Raw genomic sequence first — 18,919 nt, forward strand, 5'->3', positions numbered from 1 at the left:
TCTATTCGCGGATGATGCCTTATTAACTCTGAGTGCTCCAACAATGGAAGAAGCTATATCTAAAGTGCAAACAGATTTAAATATGATATACATATGGCTGTGCCACAACAAACTGAAAATTAACATCGATAAGACAAAATATATGCTGATGACAAGAAGAACAGTGGATCCAGACACTATAACACTGAATATTGCAAATAATCCCTTGCAAAGAGTTGATAAAATAAAGTATTTGGGAATAATAATTGATGATAAGCTAAAATTCGATGAGCACTTGAAATATACAGAGGCGAAACTAGGTAAAAAGATAGGTATTATGTTTCGCTCATGTAAATTTATCAGCAAGAAATACAAAATTATGGTGTATAGATCAATGATTGAGCCTCACTTCATTTACTGTCCGACAATTCTATTTACGTTCACCGACACTCAAATCTCGAATCTACAAAAGAAACAAAATAAAGCGATGCGTTTTATTTTAAGAAAACGGTACGACACGCCTATTCTAGAAATGCTTAGAGAATTGAATTGGCTCAGTGTGAAACAACTAGTGACATACTACACTTTGAAATTCATACATAATATAAAATTAGGCAATCTACCTGGATATCTAAGTAATAGAATGATATACAACAGTGAAATTCACAACTATCAAACAAGGAACAGAAATAATTTTCACGTCCCAATAGCCAGAAATGAATTGGACAGGAGGAGCTTATACTGTAGAGGAGTTAGAGCATATAATGAATTACCTGTACACTTAAAAAACTGTGAGAGTCCAGAAATATTTAAGAAACTTTTATATGAGTATTCTAAGCTTTCCATAGCATTTAGATAGTTAGAAATATATAATTGAAATTTATTGTGCCAATAATACCCATCTTATGTACTTGAAGTTTGTTCAGTATATACTTTATATCTTTTAATAGTTTTAATGTAATTTTGCCAATATTATCTAGGTCTATAAGACCGTAATAAATAAATAAATAAATAAAAACAAATTAAATTTAGTAATTAATTCACAATTAATTCATTAAGTGAAACAATTTCTTGTTTTAATATTAGACTTGGCAATTTCCGCTAATAACTTCTATACCATTATTTACATTCAAATATTAATTAAAATTACTTTTTTAAACCGTTCGCAGTTTGTTTCCATTTAAATAAGAAAATACTTTTTTGCCACCATTTTTACCAAAAAGGATTTAATTTGTTCCACTTTATTCACCTTCTTAAATACAACCTTTTGTAAGGGAGTGTCAAAAATCGAATGTCAGTAGTGAGCAAACCTTAAATAATTGAATCATGGTACGATACCATGTAGTATTTCACGAATTCGCTTGTAAAATAAAGTAATAATAATAATAATAAAGGAAGAAATAAGATTAAGAAGTTTTTTTTTTATTTTTGTAATATTTTTATACAGATTATTAGATATTATTTTTGATGTTAATATTATTGTGTATCGATATTCTCTACACAAATTGCATCACCTAAACCCTACTTTAGTATAAGCCAATTTCTTTCAAATCTTATTCTATTACACTAATTGTGCGAACAAAGTTTCCGAACGGTGCCATTTTTATATTTTACCGCCACCGCATTCCAAACTTACAAAACAGAAAGAGATAGTTATATACATTACAGGGTAAATACAATATTGTCTTGTCGATTACCATCGTTAATTTTGGCCAGAGTAGTTGGTTACAATCTGGATAATTATATATTTTAAAACTTCAAGTACACAATAAAAACCAGGTTGTTTTGCATAAAAAGTGTTGCAAAATGGATTTAAGATAGTGGAAATTGACATGTAATTGAATTTGTGAAGAAGTTTTCAGGGTAAGACGGCATACAAGAGTTGGAAAAAGTGTGTTTAGCTGGCGGCTGGATTTCGTTTTATTCGTGTCTGTGTTGTCGTTGTCGTTTGTGGCGGCGGCGGCGGCGTGTATGTTTATTGCGAGAAAAATGCGTGTTTAGGCCTTGTCAAATAATTGGGAATTACATACTTCAATTAAATGGCAACAAAAACATTTGAATACAAAATTTTCCAATATATTTCGTTCATGTAAAGATTTTGGAAGCTCAAAGATTCGGTTAAATTGTTAGCATCTGCGGCCGCTTTGAATTATTTACCATGCGTACATTCAGCAAATATATATAATATACAAGACACAGAAGCGCATTTTATTCGGGCAGTGGTAGTGGAAATGACGAGCGATACTTTGGTTGATCAAAAACTAGTATTCTTCCACTGGTTGGATAAGTAGATATATTTGTGAATTTTTTATGTGGGCATGGCACTGCAAACTTTTTAATGTTGCATACAAAATTTTTAAGGCAAAATGAAGTGCTTTGTTAAGGATATTAAATTTCTGAAAATTTCTAAAAGAATGTAAAAAAAAAATTAGAAGTTACAAGTAAACTTATTATTGCTAGAGGCAATAAATAGATAATATATATATACAAATTTGTATGTATATAATTGGCGCTTGCATCCTTTGTTGGATGTTTGGCCGAGCTCCTCCAAGCTTTGTTGTGCGCCTTTATGTTGTTTCACAAAAGGAAATATCTACAGTTTTTTGCCGCCTGCGAGTTTGGCAGCTGGTTTTTAATAGAAGCTTTTTCATAAGTAGAATAAATAAGTTTATTATAGGTGTAATTTTGTTTTTGCTGATTTATTATATATTATTTGTTTGTAATTTTATATGTTGAAGCAAAAATATTGCAAAACTGAATATTTATTCGATTTTAGAGTTGCCGTTGAAACAACATAAAACATTTCAGTCAAAGTTTTTTGAGAGGTTCTCTTTGTTGGACAGTTCTTGGCTGTATATAGATTCGGGTAATACCGGGTACGTAGATCAATTTGCCTTTAGAACGTGCGATTTCAAAATCTAACCAATTTAATGTAACGAAACGTCCAAAAGAACCAAGTCAGGATTTCTGGCATGTCATGAGAGGAACGCAATATCGCTAGAACTCGCAAAGAACAGTGAAGTTGCGTTGTTTATTAAGTTGTAGCATCTCCATAAATTTTAGGTGGAATAGTTCTTAGCCAGCCACTATAGCCAAGTGGAATGGCGCGTGCTTACCATGCGCGAGTCCTCATAAAAAAATATCTGCCGCTCGGAGTTGGCTTAAAACTGTAGATCCCTCCATTTGTGCAACAACACCAAGACGCACGCCACAAATAAGTGGAGGAGCTCGGCCAAACACCTAACAGAAGTGTACGCGCAAATGACTTATTTTTATTTTATTTTTATTATTCCAAAATACTTTCAATTCACGAAGCTAACGCTTGCCGCAGGAAGATGCTCTTTGTCCCCACTAGTCCATACATTCTTTCAAACCACTTAATGCAAAATTTAACTGAGAAACACTTTAACTAACTCTGCCTTTCAACTTGTACTTGTATTATTTAGTTACTTGCATCACAGTAAATTGTATATATTAGCTTGAAAAGCTGATTTAAAGACGAAATCTATAAATGAGCAGCTTACATTAAGCGTGTCTTACAATGAATCCCTCCGAGTTGCGTATGATGTGGATGAGTCATTATAATCCAGAACGCATCACAGTGGAGGACGCACCTTCATTCTTTGGACATCCATCAGTGGGACTTTCTGTAATGGATGATTTAGCTTCACATCAACAAACAATGGTATGTATAACAACGCATTTGTATCTCCCTCATGCTTCATAAACACTATTTCATAGCCGTACGTAGGTACATATGTAAATGAATAACTTAAAGGTACATATGGAACATTTGGAGTCGTGTGCATTTCATTTACGGTTGAATTTTAAATCTTCAATTGCATCTTATTTACTATAATTTCACTCATTTATTTCTAAAAAAATCTTTCTTTTTCTTTTCATATGTTTTTATCTTGCTGTGTTTGATCATTTACTCCTCCCCAAAATCATAAAAATAATTAATTGAAACTACCGAAATTTGTATAAATCCAAAATAATGTAAAATAACATATTGACGCGTTAATTATTTATGTAAAAATTTTACACAAATAAACTAAAATATTTCGTCGGTAACAACACACTATTCAACGAACAAAATATCGACGTGTTATATTTTATGGTGCTAACATAAAAAAAAAATGTGAACCTGACGCGCGTTGCATACCTGTTCGTAAAAACAAAAATACAAATCGAAAATAAAAAAGGACTTGAATCCAATGATGAGCATTGTTGGGGGGGATTTTAGTGGTCAGGCGGCAGCAGCAGCAGCGGCGGCGGCTGCATTAGGCGTACAACCAACAGCTCTAATTGCGGCAAACTCGAATGACATTTACGGCCTGGCACAAGTTGGCGGATTGCACCAGCAATTGCTTCAACAATCTGCAGCAGCCGTTTTTCAAAATTATACAGAGGTCATTGATGATGATGATGCTACCGGCGGAGTCGTTATAAGTGGTGGCAGTGGTGGCAATGTCAGCATTATAGATAAGTCTTTAGCTACACAATTTGTGCATAGCGATGAGCCACAGCCTATATACGATCAGTTGGAGGATGGCGGCTACGATGATGGCCTGGCACCAAAACAGGAAATTATCAATATTGATGATTTTGTTATGATGACTGACTCCAATTCGTACGATGGTACAGAATTCATGACTGATGAGAGAGATATGGCCGAAGGTAGTAGTGGTGGCGTTGATATTGCTCATGCACATGGTATGGATGAAAATGGTGTATTGGTGCCATTGGACAGTGCGCACAAATTAATGGGCGATAGTGGCGATGATTTGTTGGTGCCCGCCTCCACATCCGCCGCATTACAGGCAGCAACGTCAACCTCGTCAAGGGGAATTGGTGGTGGTGTTGGAGGACCAGGGCACCATCGCTCATCGCAACGTAAGACCCGCAAAATTGAGCCGGTCAACAGACCAGGACTGGTGCTGAAGACACCAATAGCATATAAGGGGAACATAGATCCATCGGTTATACCAATTCAAAAAGATGGCATGGGTATGTTTTTATTTATGGCTTTTGAAATTGAATAGATTTGTTTGTTTTTTTCATTCAATATTTTTTTTTATTTATATAGTTATTAAAAACATATTTAATAAAGGCTATCCCACAACACCTCGCCTTAAGGTATAGAAATTTCAAAGTTAATATCTTGTGCATTTACATTTCTGATTACTTTTTACTTATGCCGATTTTTTGGACTTTAGAACAATAATTGTCTATGAAGCTCCTTTGGGCTATAGTATGATCATGTGATATATAGTTCCTGTATACAATCAACCACCAAATTTTATACTTTTCTGATAGTAATTTTAATATACACAATGTACGTCCTTAATTTTTCGCTTTATGCTATATAATCGAAAAAGAATATATAAGATTTGTTATTTTCCATGAAATATACATAAGTCCTCCACCACCCTTCTCTGACGAAACCCTTTTTTACGGCGCCTAATTTTTACAAAGTAATATGAGTTGCATTGAATTTGATTTTTTAGCTTTAAAACACACCTAGTAATTCTCCACTCCACCCTTTTCGAAAAAAAAAATTATAAATTTATATTCTCTCTTTCATGTTTATCACTGACTCCTTGCTCTTATTTTCTTCTTTTGCAGCCGTCTGTGAGCGCTGCGGTGCCATCGGTGTAAAGCACACATTCTATACTAAATCTCGGCGATTTTGCAGCATGTCCTGTGCACGTGGTGAACTTTATTCTTTGGTAGTCAACAACACAAAAATGGCTGGTGGTGCGCAGCAACAACAGACAATTTCTAATTCACCTGTACATGACAATGTTGATGGCGCTACTTGCAGTAACAATGGTAATAGCAACGACACACAACAACAACACGACACTCAACGCCAACAATCCGATATTGAGTTGGCGTTACGTGTTGCTCATATTAAGAATTCGAATTATCGTTTTCGCATCACAGACCAATCGAAAATTACCCAAATCAATGGTTTTGGCGAGCCAATCATGTCCACCGAATTGACAGGGATGGATGACACTGGGGGACTAGCAGCACTAAATAGTGAGGATGGAGCTTTGAGTTTAAGTGCGGCCGGTTTGGTTGCCACGCCAAAGGCTCTCCAAATGTATCGGGATGTTTTGCCACAAGAGGACCTGCCACAAATACCGAAATTCGAACGTCTGCCCGTTTCGTGCCCGCAAATGGAAAAGATTATTAGTATACGTCGGCGCATGTACGATCCGACGCACTCATTCGATTGGACACAGCGTTTGTCACATGCCAATTTTTTTGCTGCCCCTGTTACTTGCTTCCCACATGCACCTGGCTATGAGGTGTGGGACAGCATCGGAATTGACATGAAGGTGGAAGTGGAGAACACGGATTGTGATACCACGGAGGTGATACAGCCGGGGCAGACGCCACATTCATTCTGGGTTGCGACCATCTTAAATATTTGCGGGTACAAAGCATTAATGCGATACGAAGGTAAGTGTAGGCTTTGTAAATTACTAATGTAGAAAATCTAGTAGCAATTGTACTAGTAAATATAATATTAAAAATAGAAACATTTGGAAACAAAATGAAGTGAAAATACTACCAATCATAATATCAGCAACCGGAATAATGAACAAAACTTGTATACAAAAAATAAAATCAATAAATATAGACCAAGGCGAATCTATTAAAGGTGGTATCAGCTGGTATATTTTTTCCTTTCGCCGTGTCCATGTGGCTGTCAGCCCAGACTGAAACAAGGCGAATTTATTCTTAGTTTTCTACTTTGTCAATACTTTTCTTTGACAATCAGAAGTACAAAATATTGTTGTTGGTCTAGTACCACCACCTTTAATGAATGCGCCTTGATATAGACGAAAAAATACATGAGCAACTACAAAAAGCTGTCATACTGAAAACGTGTAATATATAATAGTAAGGTGCTTTTTGAATCAGAACCATTAGTACATCATAACATAAAACATTGATATCGATATCCGGGACACATGTTATCTGCGGTAGTTGCGAATGCTACCGAGATTTATAAACTCTATAGTAAAAATAATAACAGTAAAAATATTATATATTAGTTTGGGGGAAAAATAAACCCATTTCTTTTGCGCAAATGGTTTAAAACTGTTTAGCTCCTGGGTAATGCTACGACTACTAATATGCCGGCCAACTTCGATTATTTCTGTGGTTTTATCGATAATTTCGTCATTTTTTACATCAAAAATGCCTGAACAGAATCAACAAAACCAAATTTGCACGCCATTAGCTGTTACAGTATCTGCATCATAAATACCGTTCACAAGTTTAGCGATCTGGTTGCATTTTCGACTTAATCGAAGAAAAACTGTAAAATGTACCAAATTTTCTCTTCGTTAACACCCTGTAACTCACAACTGCATGGAGCAAATTAAAAACAGCAAACGAATTTTTTTTTAGTGTGAAATGTCACCTCCGCAACGAGTATAAACTTAAAATTATTTGAACGATACTTCACAAGATAACGATCACTACAGCCATCTACCGAGAAAATAATGGATTTCTTTTTCCCCAAACTAATATTATATATTATAAACAAAATAATAATAATAATTGGCTCATAAACACCTGCCGAAGAAGGCCAAAATTATTTGTACTGTCCTACAAAGGGAGTTTTATTACGCCTTAGACTGATAGATGTTACCTTTTTTTATTTTTTTTTTCACACTAAAAATTCAGTTGAGGGTTTTTTTATTTTTATTTAAAGTTGTAATTCAGAAAAATTAAAGATAAAAACAGCGGTATACCTTTGTTCAAGTTTTCTTAAGAAAAAAAAAAACATGCTCTTTCATTGCAGGCTTTGATGAGCCCACTCATGATTTCTGGGTAAATCTCTGCAATGCAGAAGTGCATTCGGTCGGTTGGTGCGCGACGCGCGGCAAACCTCTCATACCGCCTCGCACTATAGAGAATAAATACAAAGATTGGAAGGATTTTCTTGTGGAACGTTTGTCTGGCGCGCGTACACTGCCGTCCAGCTTTTATAATAAAATCAATGACAGCATGCAGTCTCGTTTTCGGCTGAGCTTGAATTTGGAATGTGTAGACAAAGATCGAATCTCACAGGTTCGCCTTGCAACAGTGACGAAAATTGTAGGTAAACGCCTGTTCTTGCGATACTTTGATTCGGATGACGGATTTTGGTGTCACGAGGATTCTCCTATAATACATCCCGTTGGCTGGGCGACCACAGTAGGACATAATTTGGCCGCACCGCAGGACTATTTGGAGCGAATGCTGGGTAGTACAAGCCAAATCTCTTTTAACTACTGAAAAAATAATCGTATATTTCTCGCCTTTATTATAGCGGGTCGTGAAGCGATGATTGAAGTGCATGAAGATGACGCTACAATTGAGCTTTTCAAAATGAATTTCACTTTCGAAGAATATTATATGGATGGCAAAGGGAATGGTTTTGTGGAAGGCATGAAATTGGAGGCTGTCGATCCGCTTAACCTTTCTTCAATTTGTGCTGCTACTGTAATGGCCGTCCTAAAGTTTGGTTACATAATGATACGCATCGATTCATATCAACCAGATGCAACTGGGTCAGATTGGTGAGCTCGACGCACTTGTTAGAGCAATAAAAATTGACAGCTTTTCAATTAAATTAAAATATTTTCAGGTTTTGTTATCACGAGAAGTCGCCCAGCATATTTCCAGTAGGCTTCTGCGCATCCAACTCCATCACATTAACGCCACCCAATGGGTATGATGTGAACACCTTTAGCTGGGAAACGTATTTGCAGGAAACAGGTAGCATTGCAGCTGGTCAACATTTGTTTCACCGCATTGTGCCCAATCATGGTTTTGAGGCGAGTTTTTAAACGCGTTACACTTTAATAGATATTTTACAACTTCTTTTTGTTTCAAATTATTTAGGTCGGTATGAGTCTTGAGTGTGCTGATCTCATGGATCCGCGCTTGGTATGTGTGGCGACAGTGGCACGCGTAGTTGGACGTTTGCTCAAAATACACTTCGATGGTTGGACCGATGAGTACGACCAATGGCTAGATTGCGAATCGCCAGATGTATATCCGGTTGGCTGGTGCGTGCTAGTCAATCACAAGCTTGAGGGTCCACCCGTTACAGTACAATCAACAGCAAAGACGAACACGAAAGCGAAAAGTCCGAAGAAACGCAAGAAAAAATCAAATTTAAAAGGTGAAAATTCAAATATAGGTATGTTAACTTTCAATGTAATGCAAATAAAGAGAAACCGTTATTATTCATATGTCTAAATAAAATAGCAAAACCGCGTACAATTGCTTTGAAAACGAATCCACACCTTCCAAAATTGAGCATTAAGCTGGAACTTAAACCGGAACATCATAATGCCGCCTTCTACGAAGATAACCACGAAGATGACGACGATGATATTGAATATGAGGAAGACAGTACGAGTCATCGTTCTGGCCAATCCACTCCATTATCACACAATGATGGCAGTCAACAGGCGTTAATCGAGAAGGCAACGGCAGTACAGCAAGTGCTAGCGACTCAACCGCCAGCGCCAACGCGATGTTCAAATGCAGTTGTAAAAAAATCGGTGTCACCAGCACCGCCCGTTGTAGGACGCAAGGCTACCAGTTATATTGGGGTAAGTTTGTTGAAGTTTTAGAGAGCAAATGTATGACAATATTTTTGTTATCGATAACAGAGAGGAGAAATTAATTTTTGGCCGTATACGAAACTAGTTATAATATTATCAATCAATTAAGAAAATCTTCTATACCACAGAGAGGTCTTAATATTAGTTTGGGGAAAAATAAATCCATTATTTTTGCGTAAAATTTTTGCGCACATGGTTTAAAACTGTTTTATAGTCGATCTTTAGCTCCTGGGCGATGCATCGACTACTAACATGCCGGTCAACTTTGATTGTGATTTTATCGAAATTTTCTTCAATATCAAAAATGCCTGAACGGAGTCGACGGAACCAAAATTGCACGTAATTAGTTGTTAAAGTTGAAAAGCCGCAGCTTGCCACAAAATATACAGTATCGCCCTTGTCATATAATATAGTCTATGTGATCAAATTGTTCCCATAAATTTCACTATAAAAAAGGGAACAAAGTGGGACAATTTTTTCCTGTATTGTATTGCAATTTATGGGAATATTTGCTCACATGGAACTCACGATAAAGCCGAATGAATACCAGATAAGAAAGTTATCCGCCCCATTGTAAATTTTGGATACGCGCCGGTTTTGCAAAGGAAGTGTTAAATCCGAAATTTGACCTTTTTTTATTGACTACTTTTTTTTCTTGAGTACTATTTTTGCATGACTACTTTTTTTTACTTGAATGCTTTTTTTTCTTGAGTAATATTTTTGCATGACTACTTTTTTTTACATGAATACTTTTTTTTTCTTGACTACTTCTTTTACTTGATTACTTGTTTTTTATTTGATTACTGTTTATTTTTGAGAAATCTTTTTTTAATTGACTACTTTTTTCTTTTTGACAATTTTTTTTTACTTAACTACTTTTTTCTTTTTGACAATTGTTTTTTTACTTGACTACTTTTTTTTTACTTGATTACTTGTTTTATATTACTACTTTTTTTACTTAACTACTTTTCTTTTTACTTGAATACGTTTTGTTTTCTTGACTATTTTTTTGTCCTTGATTGCGTCTATTTTAATTTTACTACATTTTTCTTTTAGATAAGTTTTTTTTACTTTACTACTTTTTTCTTTTAAGCAAGTTTTTTTTAACTTGACTACTTTTTTTTGTACGTGACTACTTTTTTCGACCAATTTGTTTTTTTTTACCGGATTACTTTATTTTACTTTTTAACTGACTACTTTTGTTTTAATTTACTGTTTTTCTTAACTGACTACTTTTGCTTTAATTTACTACTTTTTTACTTGACTGTTTTTTTTTACTCGACTACTTTTTTTTTGACGTGACGACTTTGTTTTTATTTGACTACTTTTTTTAAGTCACATTTTTTTTTATGTGACTACTTTTTTTACTTGACTTCTTTTATTTACTTAACTACATTTTTTTTAATAAACTAGTTTTTTTACTTGACTAATTTTTCACATGCCTCTTTTTTCCCTTTACGTTACTACTTTCTTTTACTTGACTACTTACTTCACATGTTGCAGTTGTAGCATAAAGTTGCCGGGTGTCTTAAAAAATTGATACATTTTAACTCCACAAGTATTGTAATGCATTACATATAAATTACAATAAATGCATTTTCATATATCAACCGAATTAACTTTACCCAAATTTAATAAGAAAAATATGCAATATGTATTTATTTTCCCCAATTTTTTCTTCCGATAGAACTCCTCCGTTTGCAATAGCAAATACATTCCGCGTCTCATTGAATCATCCTCGAATGACAACAATAGCAGCAGCAGTAGCACCAACAATAATAGTCAAAACGCGGATCCGCACGCTGACCTCATACCCGACACATGGAACGTCTACGATGTGTCGCAGTTTTTGCGCGTCAATGATTGCACGGCGCACTGTGACACATTTTTACGGAACAAGATTGATGGTAAACGTTTGCTCCAACTTTCCAAGGATGAAATAATTACGTTGCTTGGTATGAAGGTGGGTCCCGCGCTAAAGATCTCCGATTTGATACAGCAGCTGAAGTGCAGAGTTAACCCGGGCAAGTCCAGGTTGCATAAGGCAAACAAAACGTTTTTATAGTGCCTTTTGAAGCGACCGCATCAGTTATTATCATCAAAACCACCCAAGCCAATATTTCGGCCTAAGCTCTCTTCACATAGAAACTCGTCACAATACTGCAAAGTATTTAATATAAACACAATAACCATTATATGATTACCTTATCATGTGAGAGTGCCTCCAATGTATGCTGAAATCTATTTAAATATGCTATCAGTGAGAAAACAAAGAATTCATAATTGATTAAACGAGACGGGTTAGCTGACACTGACAATTGATTTATAATAGAACTATACGTTTTTGAGTTTTAGTTAAGAAGAAATAAGCTGAAATAGCCAACTGTACGAAAAAAGCACTAAAAAGAAAAAAACAGAAAAAAGAAGAAAAACGAGGAAATCCCAACAAGGAAGAAATGAAAATACCTATATGTATGTTTAATTAAAGTTTTCTTTTCTGACGTAGAGTAGATACTTACTTTATAAAATTTTCACTTCATATATATTTTTAATACCTAGTACACCGTAGTACAGTAACTCTATTTTAGCTAAACACATGAAGATACAGTTTGTCTTATATATAATTGTATGCAATTTTTTCTGTTCAAGAGAAAACGAAGTAAATTATAAAAATTTAGCACATCCGTAGACTGAAAAATAATGATGAAAAGAAAATAGCAAGCACACCTTATTGCGCTAACAACAAAACCACAATCAATGAACTTTACACTACATAACATTTTCTAATGTTAGGCATAATATAGGTCTACTCGTAACACAAAATAACAACAACCACGCAATATAAATGCCTTTTCTTTATAAAATCAACTGGATAAATATTTTACTAAGAAATTGATTCTTTAAAACCTCAAATACAAAATTTGTTGGACCGAAACCAACGCCCAACAACATAATATATTGAAGATGCACCTTTGCACATGGAATAAGTATTTTTTAAAATTTCTGCTAAAATAAAAACTTGACTATTTAAAAATGCAACTGTTTGCCAAAAAAAAAAAATTTGAATACTGGTAAAATTCGTAGCTAAATTTATCACTTTTGAATGCTTAATTTGAAATGGTGTAGGGCTTCATCTACTAAAATTTTCTAATGCCACCGCGTAAAGGCGCTACTTTTCAGGTATGTACGTCAACGACACACATAATTTGCGGGAAAGATTCTGTTGCATGCGGGGTAATTTGGGGTAGTGACCTTACATACATTTTTGTTTTTTAGGAAAAAATTAAAGAACTAGGATTGTTGATATATCGCTTCTGACAGTCCTCTTTAATTCTTATCGATACTTTTAGTTATCAGTTACGTGGAGAGATTAATTGAAAGGCAAACTGAATTAAAATTGATTAAAAAACTACATACTTGTTTGTAAGTTAATATTTTTTTATTTTATTGTAAACAATCAAGTGCTGGCTGGTGCTTTCCATTAAAATTGTGAAAAGCAACAAATATATGTACTAATAAAGTATGACATAATTTGAAAGAAATTGAAAAAAACTGTGTTGGCCGATTTATCGATATTTTGAAAACGCAACAACATTTCCATCACTCAATATGTGATAAATATTTTGAAAAATATCAACAATCCTAAATAAAACACCGTTAACAGCATGCGCGAACCCATAAAACTATCACTTTTAATGGGGTTTACATATCGCACCCTAAATACAAAAGGGTCAAAACTCAAAATGTACTTCTGCTCAAATATGAACGAGACGTTATCAATAAAACGGTCCGCGGATGACATATGGCAAAAATAAATTTTTTGTTTTTTTGGTAGGACTGTTATAAGCTTACATGGCAAATTTCAGCGTGATATGTCACATAGTTTGTTTTCTGTGCTACTGTAAACAAATCAAGCTCGAGTGTGGAAAATTTTGAGTTGTGACCCTTTTGTATTTAGGGTGCGATATATTTTTGCGATCTCACAGTAGCGAGTAAAATTTGTATACTATAAAATAGTTTCTCTAAAAATATAATAAAATTACATATAAAGCAATTTAATAGAAAGTTGAATGTAAAGTTAAAATTTTGTATAAAACACCCCTTTCATTATCTCAATTAGTACTTTGCGACCATGTGACGCCTGTTAATTGATGTGCGATGTGATGAAATACTGCATGGGAAAAACATTAACCGATAAAAGTCGCCAATAGTTCTGAAAATAGCATCCGATCAAGGGCTGTCAGCCAGCATCATTCTATAAATGTTTACAATAATGTTTTAAGCTGTTACAACAATAGCGACAACATAAGTTCTGAATCTAAAAACTTAATTTACTCGCTTTTAAATCACTCACTTTGGTAATACGTAAATTTAGTTCTGTAATAATGGTAAATCTAGTTGTAGAAGTAAAATTTAATTCGCGTCCCACTAAATTTTAGATACATACCTATTATGTGCAAATAGGTCTTAACAGCTTAGGAATACATACACATGTATGGTACATATGTACATATGAATGTATGTACACGTATGCGACGAATTGATTAGATATAATACGATCAGGGAATAATTTCAGTTTTTTTGTAACTCAAGTGCTGTTGTAAACAAAATACTACCAATCAGTGAACATAGAAGATGATAATATGACAAACCTGCTGCAGCTACATAGATGGTTAACATATGCGTGTTTATCTTGTTTTTGACAACTCACTCCCCTTAGAATAGTCAAATAAATAAACTAAATGAAGAGTAAAATAAAAAAACTTATAGTTATAACCATACCGCCTCATCAGAGTATTGTAGAAATCCAGAGAAATCGGGCACGACAATTCGTGTTCAAATCATTAAGCAATTACAACAGATTTTAAATGCCTACACACATACATATTATATAACAAATATAATCAAATACATTAAAAGCGAATATATACATACATACATCTACTATACCATATAAGCATAGGATCTTTATGATTTTAACACTCACTGGACAGTGTACCATATACTTGGAGAAAGTAAAATAAAGTAAAGTAATATAAATTAGGGAACAGAATACCGGAATACATATGCATAGGATTACACGTACATGCCGACACCCACAATCACATCCATACTCACTTATGTATATGTAAACATATGTATGCATACATGTACATGTTAAGTTGGGCGTTTATATTAGAAAAGTGAATTATTTGTAAATATCCTACGCAAAATGTTGCAAAAAAGAAAAGAAAAAGTACTTTATATTATACCTTAAAAATAAAATAGCAAGTAATAACAGCAAATTATTATAAAGTCATTATGTTACAGAACAAAGCAACAACAAAAAAAAAAATCAATTAATTAAAAACTGCTGAGTTTTTTGAAAAGAAATTATGAACTTTAGGATCTCTGGGTTAAAAGTATCACTACCTTTCTTGGCTGCACTGAATGCAAAAAGATCCAAAGCACTGAAATGAAATGAAGAAAATGTAAGCGAATGTGTGTAGCTGTTGCGACAGCAGAAAACTTGGAATAATGCGATGGTTGTAACCGTTTACTGGGTATAAATCCGAGCCGTGTCGATAACGTGGCACGACAGCCATGATACACTTAACAGCCAATATCAGACCGCCAGCCGCCTCTCAGCGAATTCGGCAGAATCAGCGTTTGGGCGGACGTAGCAGGAGTTATGAATCGGTTAGTTTACGAAAAAAAACTAAGAATGTGTTAGTGATATACGAAAAAATTAACACAATGTCACTTCGTTGCCGTCCGAACAACGACAGATTTGATGAGTGTGTAGCTGGCGATAAGATTGTGTTAGTGGTATATGAAAAAAAGTCAACACAGTCTCGCCCATGTTGTGTCGTTGCTTTCTGAACAACGACTGATTGGACGAGTGTCCGAATATATGTGAAAGAATCGTGCAGATTTCAGCTGGCGAATACTCCCGTAACGTCGCCTCACAATTTGTTTTCCACCATAGTTATTGGCCAAACCTAGTAATCTATGTATCATATTTGACCTAACACTCAACTTATTTGCTTCAAGTGGCATAATTCAAACAAAAAAAAAAACTTTTATTTTTAAAATCGGGGTAAAGCAGAAATTATCACCAGCTCTTCTTTTATGTCGCGTAAAAAAATTATGGTGATATCTATTAACTGTAACTTGTTATAGGAATTAATAGGAAAATTAAATCGTTGTAACCTTTTTTCGTGACATTTTAATTATTTCGATTATGACACCCTTGTAGTCAATGCGCGTTATGTGTCCTGAAAAAACTCCATTAGCAAACCTAGTGTCAGGTAGTCATGTGGTTAGGTTGAGTGGCTGTCGTCTGACACACTTAGACCCGAATAGTTCCATTGTGATACCACTGGAGCTCGCCCTCTACACTCCTGAGTTTTCTCTGAACACACCTGTGGATTTAATGAATTCTGTTAATTTCGGCAACTCTTTTTGTGAGAACTCTTCAATGCTATCAAGAAAGGCGGATCCGAGAGTGGAAAGCCTTTTTCTGTATAGAGCAATGCATGCAAGGTCTTTTTGTGGTACCCCAGTCTATTTGCATGCCTTCGAATTAGACGATGCCCCGTTATTACTTCTATGGTAAATAGTCATATAATATTTCAAAATTCAAAAAGTGCTTTAAATTTATTCTTTGACATAACAAAATGTAACTACATGATTTGCCCCACAAGGGAAGGAATAGAGAAGGTGCGGCCAACATCAAACCATTAACCACCACTCAGCGATTTTGAAGGAATCAGCTGATTTACTGCTGTAATAGGGAATATGATATCGGTTTGTTTTCAAGAGACGTCCACAAAAACTGTGATTGTGTTGGTGTTATAAGAAAGAATCCGCATCTGTCGCTCATGTTACTTCGTTGCCGTCTAAACCATAGATGCTATCTATGATCTGAACAACGACTGATTGGAATAGCGTAAGAATGCGTGTGAAATGACTGGGCACGATTCTGCTGCGGAATACTCTATGACGTAACAGCCAAAGTTACTCTCACAATTTTGCTGCGGATGGCCAAAGCTTGTAATCTATCATAGCCGGATTTGTTAAAATTTTCTGAAAATAAAAAATTTGCCCAACATGATAATGGAAATGCTCGATATAACAGTTCAAAGAGAGGATAAGTCTTTTTTCAGTTCTACCGCAATTCCTGCTTTACCCAAACTACATATCCTCTGTCGAAATACGGTCATCATACCGAGCGACTTTATCTTATCACTTACTCTATTCTTAAAGTGGATGAACTACGTGTACGCTTAGACAAAGAACCTCCTGTCATGATATATAGTCATCGCTATTACCGCTTGTCACCCCAACAATAATGCCGGCTTCAGAGGATCCTTTTCAAAAGCAGAGCAACCAACGTATTGACAACCACGTTAATATTTACAGATGCAACTTCATATAACAGGGGCATTTTTTAATTGGGAAGCGAATAACAACGTCAACTTTGTAGTAAAATAAATAATCACTTCTGTGAACAATAGTCCTACTTTGGACTGTGTATTATGTAACAGAATTAAAGTGCCTCCTTGGCGAGCACAAACCGCACAACGAGTGTATTCGTCACGCGTTCTGTCAGTGAAATGTGAACAGACCGAGGGTTATCAATAGCTGATCAACCAGCTAGCAGCAGTAGAGCAAAATCATCAAGACCAATGTATTTTGTTTTTTTTAAGGGCCCTTGAATGTCAAATGAGATTATTAGTTAGAATTCTGCGGTTTGGGAAATTTTTACTACAGGTTCTTGCTCCAATGCGGACAATAAAAGGTCAATGAAATAGGTGAATAAAGACCGAGAAGAAAAATACTTGGGGAATTGATTGGTGACCTCACAACTTACGTTGTGAAAAAATTAAGCACTCGATATACCATTAATTTAAAACGTTACCAGACGAATCTCGAAATCAGCATTTTTGGGATCTCATCTATACTAATATTATAAAGAGGAAAACTTTGTTTGTTTGTTTGTTTGTTTGTAACGAATAGGCTCAAAAACTACTGGACCGATTTTAAAAATTCTTTCACCATTCGAAAACTACATTATCCAAGAGTAACATGGATTACATTTTATTTTGGAAAAAAATAGGGTTCCGTAAGATATTTGGATTTTTCGGACACAAACTGAAAAAAATCTTATATATAAAATAAAGTCAACTTTTTGTGTGTGTTCGCTAACCGGCCGTGTCTGCACCGAATTAAACCAAACTTACACACATTGTTAAGAAGGTATTGAAGATGGTTTCCGTATAGTTTGGATACCTATTGGTGGATAGGGCTCGAGATATAGGTCAAAACGTGGACCCGGGTAACCTTCGGATGTGTATGTACAATATGGGTATCAAATTGAAGCTGTTGGTGAATGCTTTAGTACAGAGTATTTTTCATGCCGCTCCGTGACTGGGGTCTCGAGATATAGTTCAAAACGTGGACCCGGGTAACCTTTGGTTGTGTATGTACAATATGAATATCAAATGAAAGCTGTTGATAAGTGCTTTAATACGGGGTAATTTTCATACCTATTGATGACTAGGGTCTGGAAATATATGCCAAAACGTGGACCCGCCGTGTCTTTGCACCGAATTAAACCAAACTTACACACATTGTTAAGTAGGTATTGAAGATGATTTCCGTATAGATTGAATACCTATTGGTAGATAGGGTCTCGAGATATAGGTCAAAACGTGGACCCGGGTAACCTTCGGACGTGTATGTACAATATGGGTATCAAATGGAAGCTGTTGGTGAATGCTTTAGTTCAGAGTATTTTTCATGCCGCTCCGTGACTAGGGTCTCAAATAGAGACCAAAACGTGGAGCCTAGAATGTGTTTGTACAATATGGATATCAAATTGAAGCTGTTGGTGAATGCCTTAGTACAGAGTATTTTTCATGCCGCTACGTGACTGGGGTCTCGAGATATAGGTCAAAACGTGGACCCGGGTAACCTTTGGTTGTGTATGTACAATATGGGTATCAAATGAAAGCTGTTGATAAGTACTTTAATACGGGGTAATTTTCATACCTATTGATGACTAGGGTCTCGAAATATATGCCAAAACGTGGACCCGCCGTGTCTTTGCATCGAATTAAACCAAACTTATGCACATTGTTAAGTAAGTATTGAAAATGGGTTTCGTAAAGTTTGGTTGTAATTCTAAGCTCTGGAAACGGGTACAGCGTTCTTTTGAACCAGCCATAATGTCGTTTACTTTTTTAACGCTTGGGGCGGAACTGAACTGTCAAATTGACAGTGTGAGTTACAATCTGTCAATATTTCTTTCT

The 18,919-nt window shown here is 35.2% G+C and overlaps 1 protein-coding gene across 3 annotated transcripts; it reads left to right on the plus strand.

Annotated features, from left to right (window-relative positions):
• The first annotated feature begins 1,678 nt into the window (after positions 1 to 1,678).
• LOC129247001 (polycomb protein Sfmbt) lies at positions 1,679 to 14,386 on the plus strand. Of its 3 annotated transcripts, XM_054885820.1 has the most exons (11): positions 1,679 to 1,842; positions 3,426 to 3,664; positions 4,185 to 4,989; positions 5,608 to 5,814; positions 5,929 to 6,453; positions 7,808 to 8,251; positions 8,318 to 8,567; positions 8,636 to 8,825; positions 8,893 to 9,193; positions 9,262 to 9,611; positions 11,311 to 14,386. In XM_054885820.1, exons 2-11 carry the CDS (start codon positions 3,521 to 3,523, stop codon positions 11,686 to 11,688), a joined length of 3,594 nt encoding a protein of 1,197 aa, XP_054741795.1. In that variant the 5' UTR covers positions 1,679 to 1,842; positions 3,426 to 3,520; the 3' UTR covers positions 11,689 to 14,386. The 3 variants fall into 3 exon arrangements, with proteins under 3 accessions (XP_054741795.1, XP_054741793.1, XP_054741794.1); XM_054885818.1 differs by having other exon boundaries at positions 5,608 to 6,453; XM_054885819.1 differs by having other exon boundaries at positions 5,608 to 6,453; positions 8,318 to 8,558.
• The last annotated feature ends 4,533 nt before the right edge of the window (positions 14,387 to 18,919 follow it).

This window comes from Anastrepha obliqua, chromosome 5 (assembly GCF_027943255.1).
Source record: "Anastrepha obliqua isolate idAnaObli1 chromosome 5, idAnaObli1_1.0, whole genome shotgun sequence".
Lineage (NCBI taxonomy): Eukaryota > Metazoa > Arthropoda > Insecta > Diptera > Tephritidae > Anastrepha > Anastrepha obliqua.